This window comes from Sinohyriopsis cumingii, chromosome 4 (genome assembly GCF_028554795.1).
Source record: "Sinohyriopsis cumingii isolate HCF-2022 chromosome 4, ASM2855479v2, whole genome shotgun sequence".
Classification (NCBI taxonomy): Eukaryota; Metazoa; Mollusca; class Bivalvia; order Unionida; family Unionidae; genus Sinohyriopsis; species Sinohyriopsis cumingii.
Genome location: NC_142964.1, coordinates 108,750,260 through 108,767,225, shown reverse-complemented (window position 1 = coordinate 108,767,225; position 16,966 = coordinate 108,750,260). Strand labels below are relative to the sequence as shown.

Below are 16,966 nucleotides of genomic sequence, written 5' to 3'. Positions count from 1 at the left end.
ATTGTGACTGATTGAATTATCTTTTTAACTTCCTTTATGCAAAAAGAATAATATTATGTCTTGTGAACATACTGTTTTGTGTTTATGACCACTGTACATTTAAAAAATTGTATCTTAAACGTGTCATTGTTCAATTGATACAAGGTTGTGATATTTGAGTGAGCGGGAGTTTTTTTCAGTATGTTGAATATAATTCAACTTTGGATAAGATAGATAAACTGCATAATCAAATCAGGTGAATATCATCGACACTGATGACGACGATAATAGGATAACATAGACACATACACTTATACTGTACTTAGAAAGCCATATACGTTAAATGCAATTCGAAGAATCAAAAGGCTATGGTAATATTCATAGACTTGCCAAAGAGTTGAACAACAGTAAAAAGAAAATATGAAAACATCCCAATTAAATATCATTCTTGCTCTTCGATTTCGTTCGCGATATGTCTGCATGATTGCAGAAGGGCACCACGGACAGATTCCAGAAACTGAATATCTGCGGACTGCATTTGTTTGTTGACAGCACGTTTTGGCTTGCCTTGAAGCCACACACCCTTTATTTCCTGAAAAAGAACATTTATAGCTTATTTATCGTGTCAATCTGGTATATAATCATATTATTGTTACACTTTGCAAAGCAACTTATAAAAACAAAGGAGGGAGCATGTTTTGAAAAAGCACTTTTATGGATAGATTCGAACCTCTTCTGGGGATCTTCAATGTGTCATAACGCTACGTTGACAGGAAAAAAAAACTGAACGGATGATACCATTATTTTTCAGGATTATCTGATATAGATCATGAGGTAGATACTAATTTCAGGTCATATCAAGCAAGTGCCACTCGTCAGGCAAATCCCGAATGGTAATAACACTGAAGAAGTACAATATATTAATAAGATTACAGACGGAAAATATGGTTGTTATAGTTGTTGTTGCCATTTTTCAGCACAAGATAGGCTATACATGGCGGCCAGTATTAATGGTGGAGGAAGAACCAACCCAGGAAAACCCCGGAAAGAACCACCGATCCACGAGAAGCTACCGGCAAGCTTTCTCACATATCCACGTTTGCAAAGCCCGAGACTCGAACCCACGCAGACAGACGTGAGATGGCAGTGATCCATGACGGAGAGAGCTTTAGACCACTCGGCCACTCGGGGCCCCGGAAAATATGGTGGCATTGGTGTTATTTTGTGATCTTTTTCAAGGCAGCTAAAAACAATTAAGACCTATCTTAAGATTTGTTTTATATACCATATTTGATCTCAAACACTGTCCGAAGTTGTGAAGAACAGCTGTTTTATTTATCGCATACTTTCACAAAAAGGGAATATAAACATGTCTGTAAATTACAAAGGGGTAAGCCTTTAGCAGTCCTCAGCAGAGTATTTACTTCTCTTTGAAATCAACACAACCAGTTTGTCAGGAGGATGTTTACGTCACTAATGTCTGTCTGACTAACAGAAAGGCTGTGAGGGTAACAAATCTTATAGCGTGATCTGCCAAACCAAACCAGGTATTGGTTGTATATTGAAAAGGACATGTATCAGTAACGTATTTGAAATAAAATAAAAAATAGTTAACTAGTTCATGAAAGTTATGGTGAAACGTAGAAAAGACTTAAATCATAGCACTTTGAAAAGATGATATCTGAGAGGATACAAAAGTTCATATGTTTATGATAGCCTCACTGGTACTTCATCTCATGATAAATATATCGGTTTTATAATTTTGCTTCTACAACCTCGTCGTATATGCAGCATAAGCAGAAAAGACACTTTATAGCCTAAAGAACAGATTCGATCGTTTCGGTAGACTGTCTACAAAAAATATATTCAAAGTATTTGAAACAAATATGGCCAACTTTAAATTATGGGTCAGACGTCTGACGTTGTAAAAAGCAAGCTGTGCTTATGTAACTTTGCAAATATGTTTTTGTTATTACGAAAAACACACCAAAGGTTTTTATCTACACTCATTCAGGTTGAATGCAAATTGCAAGTATTATGATATAGCAGAATTCTTAAGTACTGGTACATGTTAATAAAGGTTACTGTTGAGGATTCCCAATAGAGAAAGTCTATAATATATAGGTGACCGGGCGTTTCCAATACTATATAAATTATTTAGACTCTTTAGTAGTGTTCGCTTACTACGTATTTTCAGAAATAGAAAGTTCCCTTTCATATATCAGTTATATTGAATAAATGTTTCCCTTTCTGCGCAGATAAAGAAGATGAGTTTTAAGTTTTTGCTAAATGTCCCTTTTGAGAAACGATTACTTACTTTCAAACGTTTAATCTAATAAAAATAAATTAAGTTGTATACCCTGATAAGATAATTATTCATATATTAATATCCTACATATTTTTTCTCTCTATCTAGCAAAAATCTTTAAAAGTTACTAAGTCCGTGTATTAGCGCCATAATTATTGTTTCGTGTTTGAATTATAATTTTCATAAATGTATGGAATTTGGGTTGTTGGCCTATAATACAAGAATTCAGATTAATACTACTACTAATATTAATAATAGCAATACTACCACTACTACTACTACTACTACTACTACTAATAATAATAATAATAAAAATAATAACAATAATATTATCTCACGTCATTATCAAGGAAAATCCATATGTTGTCCGTTGTCAGATTGCCGTAGTACATCATTCTTTTGTGCAGGAAATCAACGCGTTCTGCGATTTTCCTTGTAACAAGATCTATCTGGTTGAAGTTCAAGGTACGATTCTCGATGCAAAGTAATGCGCATGTCAGCTTCCTAACATCGTTAGCATGTAGAACATCATAACTGAATATTTCATCAAGTCTTCTAATATCTGGGTTAAACGAGAAGAGGGCATAACAATAACATTTTTAGTTACAATATATATATATATATATATATATATATATATATATATATATATATATATATATATATATAGAGAGAGAGAGAGAGAGAGAGAGAGAGAGAGAGAGAGAGAGGGAGAGACAGAGAGAGAAACACGCACATGGAGTAAGTTGTCGTAGACAAAATGATTAGATGTTGATGACAAGTTGTCATATATCTATCTGGGAACGTTCGATATTTATACAGGTAGATCAATTTTAATGCGAAAAAATAAATATTTACAGTATCTTATCTTCTTTATGGTATGGGATACACACACTTAAAGCAAAGATTTGTATCAACTGAATATCTTTTGTAAGTTAAAAAATGTATTTTGAAAATTTTATTGAACCTTACACCATCTTTTGTTTCGTTATATATGTTACAGCGTTTAAAATTGTACCGTTTTGAGAAACAATATTATAATCATTGTGATTTAGAATGTAATATAAAACTCTTAAAATGATCTAATTAATTGTCGAGAGCTTACCTTCTTTTGAAATCATGTCTTGTTCGGATGTTGGCGGCACAAATTTCTAGAGAATAAGAACATGCAATGTGAGAACGGAATTACGAATATAAGGAAATGTAAAATGACGAAAACATACAGTTACATGGACGCTCCAAGTAGATCACGATACGAACCTAAACAAATGTTTATATAATTTGTTGAGCTTGCAAATAACTGAATCATTATTTTGAGATGAAGAAAAAGAGAAATCTTCATGCCAATTTGTTATAGTTATGTCACAAACAATAAGTGATTTTACCTCTCTCTTGATCACAGCAGAAAGCGTGTATAGGATCGGATTCAGCACAGAATTGATAGGTAGAATAACGACGGATGTCCATGCATACACATCCAAGGGAATGGTGTAGTTCATTAAAGCCAGGATGCCTTCCAAATTAACAGATAAAACAAATTAATAAATACATCAACTGTTTAAAATCATTGGAATGTCTCTACGGAAAACTATTAGTCATCTTTTCAGATGGGACCTTTTCAATTGCACGTACTTACGAAACCAGTTCAGAACTAAGACATGACAACAAACAGTGCAAAGAATATGTATTAACTAGTATAAGCGCTTTCGATTCACGATGAGTTTTTTTTATTAGAGTCACAATTACGAAACAGAGACAAACTAGACAAAGAACTTGCAAAGAAAACGTTGAATTTATACGATTTTAAGTAATTATGGATCTGATATAAGTATTATTTAATATAAGTATTATTTAAAAATTTGTGGATATAACGCCGTATATTTGTAAACCTTCAAACGTTTGAGATAATACTTCTGTCAATTCCATAAACGTGTAAAATTTTGTAACGTCAGTGTTCTTTTTGATGTTTAATGTTTATTTTATTTGTTTCTCTGTCGCAATTTTCCCTTTGACAATGACTCGATGAGAGTCAGTAGCGCTTAGGGTAATTAAAATTAATTAATTAACAATGTTTGCACTTTATGTTGTCAATTTCTTGCAATTATTTTAGTCAATTTCTGACACATAATGCGTCTTGCTGGATCCAGTACACCTGAATGGATGTTATTCGCCATATGATCGGTGTTCTTTGCACACACACACACACACACACACACACACACACAGAGTAAGATAATAATACCTTTGACGATTTTCCATGAATATAAATGTAACATAATAAAGTATGTCAATTAATCATTCCCATAATATGGACACTACATACTTTTTAATATTATAATATTTATTAGTTTCCATGATGTGTAAAGAATTAAATGTGTCTTTGTAACACCGTAATTAACTTAATTGTCCGTTCTTACTTTAAAAAATACTATACTTTGAAACACCCAAGGACCGTTTAGTATAAAATATTGAAAAGCCCTTTTCATTGCCAAGTCTCTTCGTAGTGTTTTATTCACTAAATTACTAAATTTGTATTTTACTTTAAAATATAAAAAGTTATTAATATCTCTTTTAATAAATAAGAAAGTGGGCCTAAAAGTTTAATTTGAGGACAATATCTTCCAATTAATAAAATGACTAGAATTTGATAAGTCTATCTGTTTTGTGTTCATTCTAGAATACAGAAACATTTACCTATTACTCCTATCGGAAACCAGCAGAGAAAGTTCGTAAACACTACCAGTAAGAGATTTCTGGCCACAGTCAAAGTCTGATCACGTGAATGTTTCTGCCTATCTAACATTGGACTCTTTGTTCGCATCGCTTTGAAAATCAGAATCTGTCCAAAGACTAACAGAAACAAAAGGAGGAAGTTTAAAGTGATGACTATTGCAAATAAATATTCCCATCCAGGCGCATCGTCTCTTGTTAGAGGAAGAACAAACCAAATGGATGTTCGAGAATAGAATTTCCCTTTAAAGTACACGTTCAGTCCCATTGGTAACACTGATAATGCAATGGCAATCAACCAAGCAAGAAATGACACAACTTTACAGATACTGGGCGTCAACTTCACTTGTCCGAAAGGGAACTTAACCACTAAAATCCTGTCTAATGTAATCAACATTACGAAGAAGATGGACGCTTCACTTGATAATGTCGATAAAACTCCTGCTGCACTGCAATATGCCCTGATTTGCGAACAATCATTGCTTGAGACAAATTCGTTTCGAAAATATGTATCAGCAACAGCCAAAATCAACAAATATATTCCCATTAGAACGTCTGCGACTATCAAATTTGCTACAAACATTCCATAGCCCATTCTCAACTGCAGGCCTAATTTCCATTTTCTGTATATGAATGAGGTAAGATTGCCTACTAGTGATAAGAGTCCTATTATCCATAACAGTACTCGCAAGCTTACATCCCGCACCAAGTCTTTGCATGAATGAAATTCATATGTTTGTGAAAGAAGACAATTTGCTTCGTTTACACTTCTCGGTTTCAAACAGCATAATTCATATTCGTCCGTTTCTAAATAATGGAGAGATGTCAGTCCACTGAATATTTCACTCTCAAAGATCTTTATTTTATTGTAACTTATCAAAAGACTTTCTAACTTCCCAAGTCCATAAAATGCTTGATTTTCTACATGAGATATTTTGTTGAATCTTAAGTCAAGTTTATTCAGTTTGTTTAGACCTTCAAATGTGTAGCTTTCTAAGAATGAAATATGCAAATGTGTGATGTTGATTTCCGATATGTTTTCTAAATCTCGAAAAGCTCCTCTCTCTATCTTCTTTAGATATATGTTATTGTCCAGTATCAATTCTTGAAGCCTTGCCAATCCCTTGAAAGTATTTTCATGAAGGACTGTAAGTGTGTTGTAAGAAATGTCTAAAGTCCTCAAATTCTTCATGGACTCAAAAATCCCAGGTTGTATTTCTTCGATCCCACTGTCCGATAAATTAACTAAAAACGCCATCGGTAGGATGAAAGGTATACTTATTTTTCCGATAGTGGAGTTGCTGAAGACTATTTTTCTTGACTCTACTGATAGTAAAGCAATTTCTGTAGCATTTATTCGACCATCCCTACAATCTACGAAGGTTCCTTGACAAATGCATGCACCAGGGCAGCTTATATTACAAAATATCTCGTCATCTCCCGCAGGACAATGTTTAAACCCATCACAAACTTGAGACGGAGGAAGGCAAATATTAGACTGATTGCATCGAAAATATCCAGGGCAGTCTCTTCCTTGATGTCCTATATGCAGACAGGAAGATTATAGAAATAAGTGTAATTGGTATATATAAATATCATTGACATGTTACGATTAATTTTAAAAAAATAATTTGCAAAATGCTTTCATCCAAACGTTTTCACAAACTATATAAGTCACAGAAAAACATGTTATACATGAGGAACGAACATAATTGTAGAAAATGTTGCATATATGTTTGTGCCATGAATAAAATTCAACTGAAAATTGTATGCTTTAAAGATAATGTGTTGTGATCAAAGGTGTGAAAATCAATTTTTCAGACGTTTTCATCACTTTAGATGAAAACATTTACCGCCTATCCTCGCTTATAAGTGGTACCCAACTCGAACCGACATAGACTTTGATCTGATGTCACGTAATATGGCGGCATATATAGGTCTGTACAGCTTACACATTTACTGGACGTTTAAGCAAGCATATAAGGTGCTAACTTATCAATTGGCATGAGCTGAACTGTTTGAAACTACTCCTACTTCTTAAAGCAAGCAGCGCACTTTAAATAATTATGATTATAAAAATCAGACCCATAACATCTTATGTTAATGATAGTGATGATCATTATCATGAATATTTCTATATTTGTATTCTAAGACACAAATAAAGACAATTGATTTACCACATTCAGCTTCGTCTTCACCATTTGGACACTGCTGCAAACCGTCACATATGAATCGTACTGCCAAACAATATGATCCTGGGCATTTCACGAAATTGTCTGGACAAATGAACGTTTCTGAAAGAGATTTCTTTGTATAATTTTGAGTTTCCACGAGAATTCGCTACTTACAATATTCTCATTATCAAAAATTATTTTTTAAAATTGTAGCCACTAAATTGATATTGCGAGGAATTGCAAGAAATATTTTTTTTTTCGAATTTAGGATGATTATATTTACCATTGGAAATTAAAGATATGTTAGAACATCATGGTGTAACGATATTATTCCACTATAAACGTTATGATAGCACATATGTCATCCAGTTTAATATTGCGCACCTATAAGGAAATATAGTCATAGCAAAACAATGCAGATGAATAACAAGGAATATCAATAAATAGTGAAATAATAATTTAATAAACAAATATATGTGCATTGACAATTAAATATATGTACTTATGTATGATAATTATATATAAATGTTGATATATCCAACATGTATACTCATTTATAATACTGGTAAGTGTAGAACTAATCACCCACATATGTTATCATTATTACGTGTGGAGCAAAATATAAAACAAATAAATGTGGAAGTAGTTCTTACCACAATGTTTGGTATGAGACATATCAGCGCAACCTACTGGCGAACCAAAACGATCCTCGTCATAAATGCAGCGTGTATTGTTTAATACAGGGTGCCCCTTGTCACACGGTATTCTTGCGTCGTCTGGATAAAATGCTAAATGGAAATTGGTTGTAAACTATCAAACATTTTAGAGGTTAAACATATTCGCTAGGATCATTGAGCCCTGGAAAATCATCAAATTTATATTTTCACATCATTCATAAACTATATTCTTCATTGAAAGATCCTAATGTATCAACATTTCGAGGTCTATGATGTTTAGTTGGGGCCGTTTAATCACATTTCCATGCGTTATGCAACAATCTATATAAATCAGACGCTGTAACAAAATTCAAGATAATTTTAAAAAATACCAAGCTATATGTACTGAAGAAACAACCTTCAAACATATAGAACCTCGATAAAATAGTATCACGAATCAGCACAAACTGCACTCGATTCTTTAAACAAAGGTCTGTTAATTTGGATACTGGCTGGATGAATGCAAGTATTATCAATTATTGCAATGATTATGCTCACATACATATACCTACATATTAAACATGCCATACTTACTTTCATTACAAACCAAAGGTCCCACTGTTATTCTTTGCTGTCTGTAAGAAGAGTTTATCAGAAAATAAATTATGACCCACGGGTATTTAGTGATGTCCTTAATACCCTGTCGAAGACCTCCATATATGACGCGTTGATATCCTTCACCTGAAGAATCTGAACCAGATTCAGAGCAGGGCCCTTCGATTTGTTTCAAACTGAAAAGACATCGATGATAAACCAATCGTTATATTTAGTTAGAGAACGTTGTAAAACACATCGTATAAAATATACGCATACCTTCTATGAAAGAATATGGTTCATATTAATGTGGCTGAATGGCATAACTTGGTTCATTGGTCTTGGGGTGTAATACATAGATACATAGGATATCAAAAATCATTAAGCTGAGAACATTAACTCCCTCACAAACATAAATACAAACATTATTATAATTATGTAGAGGTTCGATAGAAGGGAAACGTCACATAACAATTACAATTGTGTAGACGTTTCCTGCATCTTACTTGAACAACATCAGAATATATTTAATAGTGAGTAAAGGATGGTAACATTAAAATAATTCAATTTTCGTATTGTATATAGAGCCTTGCCTCATGACGTTGGATACAATACTTGTGTAACCTGTCCATTTCCTGCATATGCATTCAGGATACACGGTATTTCCTATGATATCGGCTATTTTTTGTTTTGTTACAGTACAGTCGAGCCGGATCGACTGTGTGCAATTTCTTCCCGTATTCACACTGTATCGAAAAACCTCCGGTTCGTCCGTTGGGTATATAAGTTTGTAGCTGTACGTACGAATTCCAAGTTTTTTGTAGTATTCACGTGCCTGAACAGATGTTGTCCTCACATAGTCTACATTATACACTGTACTTAGGAGAACATTTTCATTTATATGGTTGAAGTTGCACTCCACTATAAATAAAACAAACAAAATCTAGTTATGCCTCAATTATTAATTAATACATTCTTCTAGGTATGAACAATATTCTGTTGGTACATAATATTAACTGCAAACCGTCAATAAAATCGCAAATGGGGAAATTTAATGTGAATAAAAGAGGAAAATACTTGTGTGCATATCAAACGGATTGAATAAGTTCAAGAAATACATTAGATAATCGGACTAAACTTTTCGAAGCGACAATCGATATCCTTGATCAAGACTTGGCTGAATTGTCGATATCTTCATTGCATATGTTACGGAAATAATTAGTTCGTACCGCTTGGTTGACTTGATACAATATTCTAGTTACTTGGTCTGTTTAATATAAAAATAGATCCTTGACAATTATGTAAGCGGAAGTATTGTGTTCATTATTAACCTTTTTTCCGATGTTTCAGAGTTTATAAAAACTTTAAATGAAATAATCTTATGTTTCGTATGTCAAATGGAAGAGTTCATATTTATGTCATGTGAAAAGTACAATGTTTAGCAATCATAAAATCAAAACATTAGGTAAAGCATTCAATATTTAGTTTAACCGACACATTCTAGTGTTTGTAATTTCTTTCTCTTATGAATTTGTTAGATTGCATCTAAATAATTTACCATTCATTGGTGATGATGAATTTTTAAACTTCACTGCGTAAACTCCCGTGACGCGCTTGCCATTTTCCCACCAGTCCTGGCAGCCTATTGCTTCAGTTGTACAATTGTTCTCATCGTCCATGTCAGCGCAGTCATAAAATCCATCGCAGGCCCTCTCCAAGCGTATGCATGTCAAATCAGCACATCTAAACGTTGTTTTGCCTTCCTCGGCACAGTTGCCTGCAACATTAAACATTATGCTTTAAAATCAATGCAAACATGAATCAAACACAAAACACGAAACACTGTTATCAATAAGCAAATATCCATGCTGAATGTTCAATTTATAGATTTTATCAACATTATTATTTTCAATGATAAAACTTTTTTGCACCCTGACAAACTAATTTTAATAAACGGAATAAGAGCCATTACATTTGTTGTTTATCAGAATATAACTTAATAAGGATTAATATATTACTTAAACGAGATTAGAACAAGTAAAGCAATGTATAGTAAGCACGCAAAGTGGTAGAATTCCTAAATAAAAAAGATTGCATGAAAATTCTGGGATCGTCTTGTACATTCTGTAACTATTCAAAGATAGTTACGGTAGAACATGTGTTTTTGCATACTCGAGTAGAGATCATATTTATGGGCTGAAAAAATCCATTGTATTCATAAAAATTCTCAAAAATGACGCAATGGTTCTGAAACGGTTTTTTTATTAGGCAGCCATTTCCGGGATATGGGACAAAGGAAAAAGTAATGTAACAATGATCATTAGTTTAACAATAGCAATCTGAAAACGTACTGTTAGAAGCGTTCACAGGTTTCACATTATAGGCCTTTATGGCGACAAATGAAAAAGTGATATGAATGGGACTCTTAGGGAACAAGATGAGATCCCAACACATAGTTTGAATTGATCAACACTCATTCAACGTCTGACCACAGAGGGTAGGCTTTAGAAGAAGTAGTATAAGCAAGAATTTAAGTATTTTTTAAACATAACTTACTTTCCTATCTCCATTTAACGCTCCTTTGATCCCATTATCAACAAAACAAATCCCTATTAACTGTTAACTTCTCTATCATCCGTCATTGAAAATACTAACACTCCATACCACCCTTATTAGTTCTATAACAATACCTATAATGCACAAAAGAAATAAGAAATGTTTGAAATATACATATACAAAAATATACCTACATCCTGTGTCACCGAATTTCTAGATATCATTCAAAAGTTAGCCTCTATATTTTTATCATGGATAGTTTAAGTGATATTCCTTTTCGATTAGTTTAGAGCGTTAGGAAAACACCTCCAACAATGCATCAACGATTTGGAAAGGAAACACTGCACTCCTTTCCCAATTCGCCATAGAGAACGTACACTTTTCTGTTCTAATTTGGAAACTGCTGAACCAATATACACCGTACATGGAGATTTTGTTCTTGTCAAGAATATAATTTATTCTACCTTTACATTCAACTTTGGGCAGAATTTGTTGTTGTTGTTGTGCCAAAACAATAGATCAAGATAGATATACGGAGAGAAAGAGAGATGAAAATTGAATGTTTCTGTTTGAGTTTGAAAAGGTATAGCTGAAGTATATCGTACATGGAATATTTAGACCTTCTTAAGAAAACACTTTTTTTTCTGTTTCTATAAACGGGATTGTAATTCCATGAAAAGGAACGAGAATTAATATTTTGTAACGTATTACCGTCCCAGCTAGGGTACACTGATTACCCATTTGCTCAATCGGTGCCAGTTTCTTTCGTTACACAATAATCTTTGGATTTAATATTTTGTCGTAAACCATATTTTGGAAGAGGGAGAACGTGTAATTTTATATTCGAGTTTGAAAAATGCAGAACTTAAGCACATCGTACATGGATTGTTTGTACTTGTTGAGAAAGAATTTGTTCTGCCTTTACATTTAACTTTTGATAAGTTTTCATGTGCCAAGCAAAAGCTTGAGAAAGAGAGCGATATATTCAGCAAGTAAGTGAAATTAATGCTGTTATACAAAATACCAAAACAAACTTTACTTCTTAATCAACAATTTTTAATCAGCAGTGCCTACTCTAGCATAAAAAAACAAATGTAAATGGAGGACCAGAGCTAGTCTGTTCCTCTTGCTGTACGAATGATAAACAAAATGAATCTAAAACACAAAATGAATCTAAAACAATGACTAATTTACAAGGCTCACATCGTTGTCGAGTAAGAAATGATCTCAAATGATCTAGTACAGTGTCATCCATACACATTATATCTCTGTGCTAAAAGTAATAGATAGTCATACTGTTCACATGCAGCAAGCTACAGAGGAATGATGATAAAACTGAAGCCATTCTGATCACCACACAACTACATTTTCATTTATATCCTTTACCTCAAACATTATGTATGAGCAACACCAACATCAAGTTCGCACAATTAGTACGAAATCTCTGTTACCCTCAAATAGCTATTATTTCGCTCCAGAATCAAACACAAAATATGTTCTCTATACAACATTTCGTGGACTGCTTCCAGTGCAAAATAGTTATATGACCTTACCCACGAATATACCTATTCTAGATAATTTTGCTCCGCTTCTGACATTATTATTATCATTATTGTTATTATTATTATTATTATTATTAATATTATTATTATTAATACATTGACTAATAATACGACCAACTACAGAGTTATATTTTAGTATCCTTTATGTTTGTGTTTTCCGAATCTCAACAATATTGTCCACTTTTGACAGATTGAAGAGTTTTGATTTATGCCCGATATGATAGTTCGCTGGTGCTGCAATTTATATAATCTATTACGGGTTACCGTTAGACAATATGTAATCCCGCCATTTTAGCCTTATCATCATGTTCGCTTAGATGTTGAAGTCCTACAGGTGTTTTCCCTTTAATGTATTCTACCTTGTCAGACACAATATCTTGCAATCAGGTGTGCACTGACTTAAATGTCTGAAGAAATATCCCGGTATATTGACGAGATTCGTTTGTCTTGTCAATTTCGGTATTCAATCTTCGCATGATTGTTGCATATACTGAGGTAATCTGTTATTACTGAAACCCCTCTTTCTAAATGCACATGAAAACTTTAACTTTGATAGCCTTATATAAATATATTAATTGAAAGAGAATCTATTTTATAAAAGGAATGCATTTTGTTACATAAATCAGTCAATTATTTATATCATATATTGTAATAGTTTTCTAAACAAATGATATTTGACAAATGTTATTACTAATGTGAGCAAACACTTCAATTGAGGAGTTTTGGGAATACGTGTCCGGGCTCTTCCGCCACAGACATATGCGCAATAATCTGTGTAATAAACGTCTTATCCAGTTTGAATTTTATTTACTAGTAATTGACAACTAATTTTTTGATTGGTCAGATCAGTTTTGTAAGACATTGTATACATACTTTCATCTCGTTACCTGGTCTTCGGCTCCCATCAAAAGGTTTTATATCTCATTGTCATTACTTTAACCACTTTTGCCTGCCACTGTGTATCACTGGTGGTTGCTCGCATCTATGTTCTACGAAATTCAAATAGCATGCATCATGTTGTCAAATTGATGCTCCCCACCTTTTCTTCAGCTTCAAAAGTATTTCCTATTTTTTTCTGGCTCCTTTAAAATGCCATCATATTTAATATAACTAGGAATTGATTTTGATACTTTTTATGACGTTCTTTCATTATCACTAGTAGCAGTAGTAGTAGTAGTAGTAGTAGTACTAGTAGTAATATTAGTAATAGTAAAAGGAATATACTCACGGCAAAACTTTTCGTCTGAGCCATCGAGACAATTAAGTTCAGCATTGCACAGTTGTTCTTTTGATATGCATTGTCCGTTCTTGCAGCGAAACTCATTAGTCCCACATATTCTGTAATCTAAATGAAAACAATATTGCATCATGAAAGCTAGTAGATAGACATGTCATATCTTCAATGACTTTTGAGTTATATGAACTGAAGCTGATTATGTCGTAAATTGATCAATAGCTGTTCAAGAAATGGCATAGTGATAAAGTCGCAATATTTTTGTATGCTTGGCAAGTGTTTTGACATTGTCGATATATACATATCATATTACAACAAATTATGCTTAGCGTCTTACGAGTCTTCTTTTGATACGCATAATATATATGTAATAAAATAATTAAAATTATAACAAATTAATCAAATGCACGATGCACATGTGAAGTTGCTGTATAGCGGAATTTTTTCATCACCCTCCATTATAATGCTGTGTGACATTTACCCATGTATTACAGATAACAATTATTATATTTGAATTTACAAAATATCCTTGAATGTTTGAATGATTTACTTCTCGTATGCAGCATATACTCTACAATAGTTGATTCGTTCAATCATTTTCATGTGACATTGCCACTTGAAAGAGAGACATTTTAAATTGTATCCATGATTTTCTATATAATGGTATTACCACAAGATTCATCTGAGGAATCTTCGCAATCTGTAATATGGTCACAAAATTGGCTGGCACTGATACATTTTCCATTTGAACACTGGAAAGCATCGTCAGGACATCGGTGGTCAGCGTCTGCTTAAAAATAGTTTAAAAGGGAAACCGAATTTATACAATTATTACTTTGTGCCGAAAATCATAAAATACACTTCTGAAAAAGATTTTATGTCATTATGTTCTTTTCTTGAACGCCATGACATTTTCTTATTGCATTAATTACATCTGTTTGAATCCGAAAACATTGAGTGCCTTATTTTATTATATTGGTTCAATGTTTAGAAATAAAAATGGATACAATACTTACATGTTGCTTAACATTACTAATAGGTTATTTTATATACTCAAAAATTAATTATTATCTAACAAGTTCTAATTTCACAACTCACAGAATCTTCACGAAAAAAAATTGTGAAGCTATGTCTACAATGTTTATGTCTGAATTGAATTAGAAGAATACATACGAATGAAAATAAACTGTACTTCTTACAGCATTTCTAGCTTATAAAGAGCAATGGAACAATGTTCCTTTCCGATAAAAAAAACAAACAACAAACATGTTCGTCAGATAATGAAACTGCTAAAATTAAGCAATGATTTTCGTGGTATTAGGTAATAATTGTGTTCCAGTTGTCTTCAATGGTAGCCTTACATTTCCAGACCATCACGATTTTAACTGTTCGCTCAGGTTAAACATTCTATTTTAATGGTTACCTCGTTGTTAAATTCTCATTTAGTCAGCAAGGTTTATATACATATATTTGGGGATTCAAATATGTTTTACAGATATCCCATTATTTTGATCAACAGCGAAAACCTTCCATCTTTAAGACTTAAAATATGGATATAATTACATCACATATCACATATCTAAGAAAGATAATTGCCACATAAAGGATAATACAAAGGAAAGATATTACTGTATAAGATTTTATGGAACAACCTGGCCTGGTCTAGTATTCGTTAGCAAGAAATATCTTATGCACATGTTTGTATATTATACCTGTGTTAATACAATCCTGCTCATCACTTGAATCAATGCAATTAGAAATTTCATTACAATGGTAAATCAGAACAATAAATTCTTCGGATTTACATTTCCATACATGTGGTAAATTCATGTCTCTCTCGTTGCCGGGACGAACGTGCTGATTCAATGGTTCTGGCCGCCCTTAGTTTCAAAGAGAAATGATTTTTTAGAAATATTGTATGGTTATTTAAGGTGGTTGATTATTATTACATACTTCTTTCAGTTATTTTAGTATAACAGTTTCTAATACTCCCGGATATAATTATATAAAATATGATCATCTGTTTCTAGCAAAGATTGTCATTTAATAGTTTTTACGGAACTATTAGGGTGAAAACCGTTTCGAAACAGAAAATAGTCAGTTTCAGGTAATATTTAACTTTCATGCAAATGCCTACTTAATAAACGTAATACCTTTCACGATAGAATAATAGTGGGTGTTATGAAAATATTACACTTTAAAGAATACCGTGTATGGCTGCACTTATACATGCTGTAAAGATCATGCATTTAATGCACGCAAAGGACAATTGTCACCTGTTACGGGATGATTTCATGTATGTTGAGATAACTGTTTTTGTTTCAAAATAACCATTGTTAGTCAACAGATACATGTAATTTATTCTAAGTGAAAAATATAAAGCAGAAAATAAAATATAATGCAAATTGCCACATTTGTATTGAAAACATTAAACTTCAGTGTAAACTATGTTGTTGAATATTTGTGCATGAAGATAAACTGAACTATTTTGAAGATTTAAATACATTAGTCTGTGTACTTACCTGCACTGGCATTTGATGAATTGAATTCACAAATAAACATTTCTGTCACAAGTGTAGTGCATAATGTGTTCTCTATATGAGTATTCCCATCAAAGTTTTCTCCATTTAATATTGCACAGTCCCACCTTGGTAACTTGTTTGGGAATCCGTCACCCCTGTATGAAATTCATAAGATCAGATATCTATAAATCAAATTCATAGGATCCATAATATCATCTGTCTCTACCACCACTTTGTCTAAATGCATATATGTTACTTCCTCCTTGGTTGAATGTTTTCTCATATATTTATTGAACTTTGTTGCTTTACTGAAGCATATAGAAAAATAAGTGACAACATAAAAATTGATAATTCGTGTATATCCACGAGTGAAATCATAAACGAAAAGTACAGATACTGGGTCAGGTGCACATTTGCACATTTGTTCGTGATTAGATTACGCTCGTGAATTGTATGCCAGCCGTAATATGTATTATGTTCATATATTGTGACACGCTCAAACGTTCCAAAAGATGGCATTCTCCAACATTCATTGTTCATTCTGCTTGCAATTACACATTTATTGTTTGTACAAGTCAAAAGTAAATCAGCTATATACCAAAGTGAAGACATACCCGTATCTATCTAACTATCTATCTATCTATCTATCTA

The 16,966-nt window shown here is 32.7% G+C and overlaps 1 protein-coding gene across 1 annotated transcript in view; it reads right to left on the bottom strand.

The window, feature by feature from the left end:
* Positions 1–212: 212 nt before the first annotated feature.
* The window catches only part of LOC149801855 (uncharacterized), a 152,898-nt gene continuing 136,144 nt past the window's right edge, over positions 213–16,966 (bottom strand). The window contains exons 17-27 of the mRNA XM_089956860.1: positions 16,316–16,470; positions 13,788–13,904; positions 10,000–10,218; positions 9,246–9,362; positions 7,845–7,979; positions 7,195–7,311; positions 4,982–6,559; positions 3,673–3,800; positions 3,393–3,438; positions 2,626–2,849; positions 213–571 (exon numbers count right to left, since the gene is read on the bottom strand). Coding sequence (XP_089812986.1) covers positions 422–571; positions 2,626–2,849; positions 3,393–3,438; positions 3,673–3,800; positions 4,982–6,559; positions 7,195–7,311; positions 7,845–7,979; positions 9,246–9,362; positions 10,000–10,218; positions 13,788–13,904; positions 16,316–16,470 — 2,986 coding nt within the window. The 3' untranslated portion in view covers positions 213–421. The remainder of the gene's footprint in view (positions 572–2,625; positions 2,850–3,392; positions 3,439–3,672; positions 3,801–4,981; positions 6,560–7,194; positions 7,312–7,844; positions 7,980–9,245; positions 9,363–9,999; positions 10,219–13,787; positions 13,905–16,315; positions 16,471–16,966) is intronic.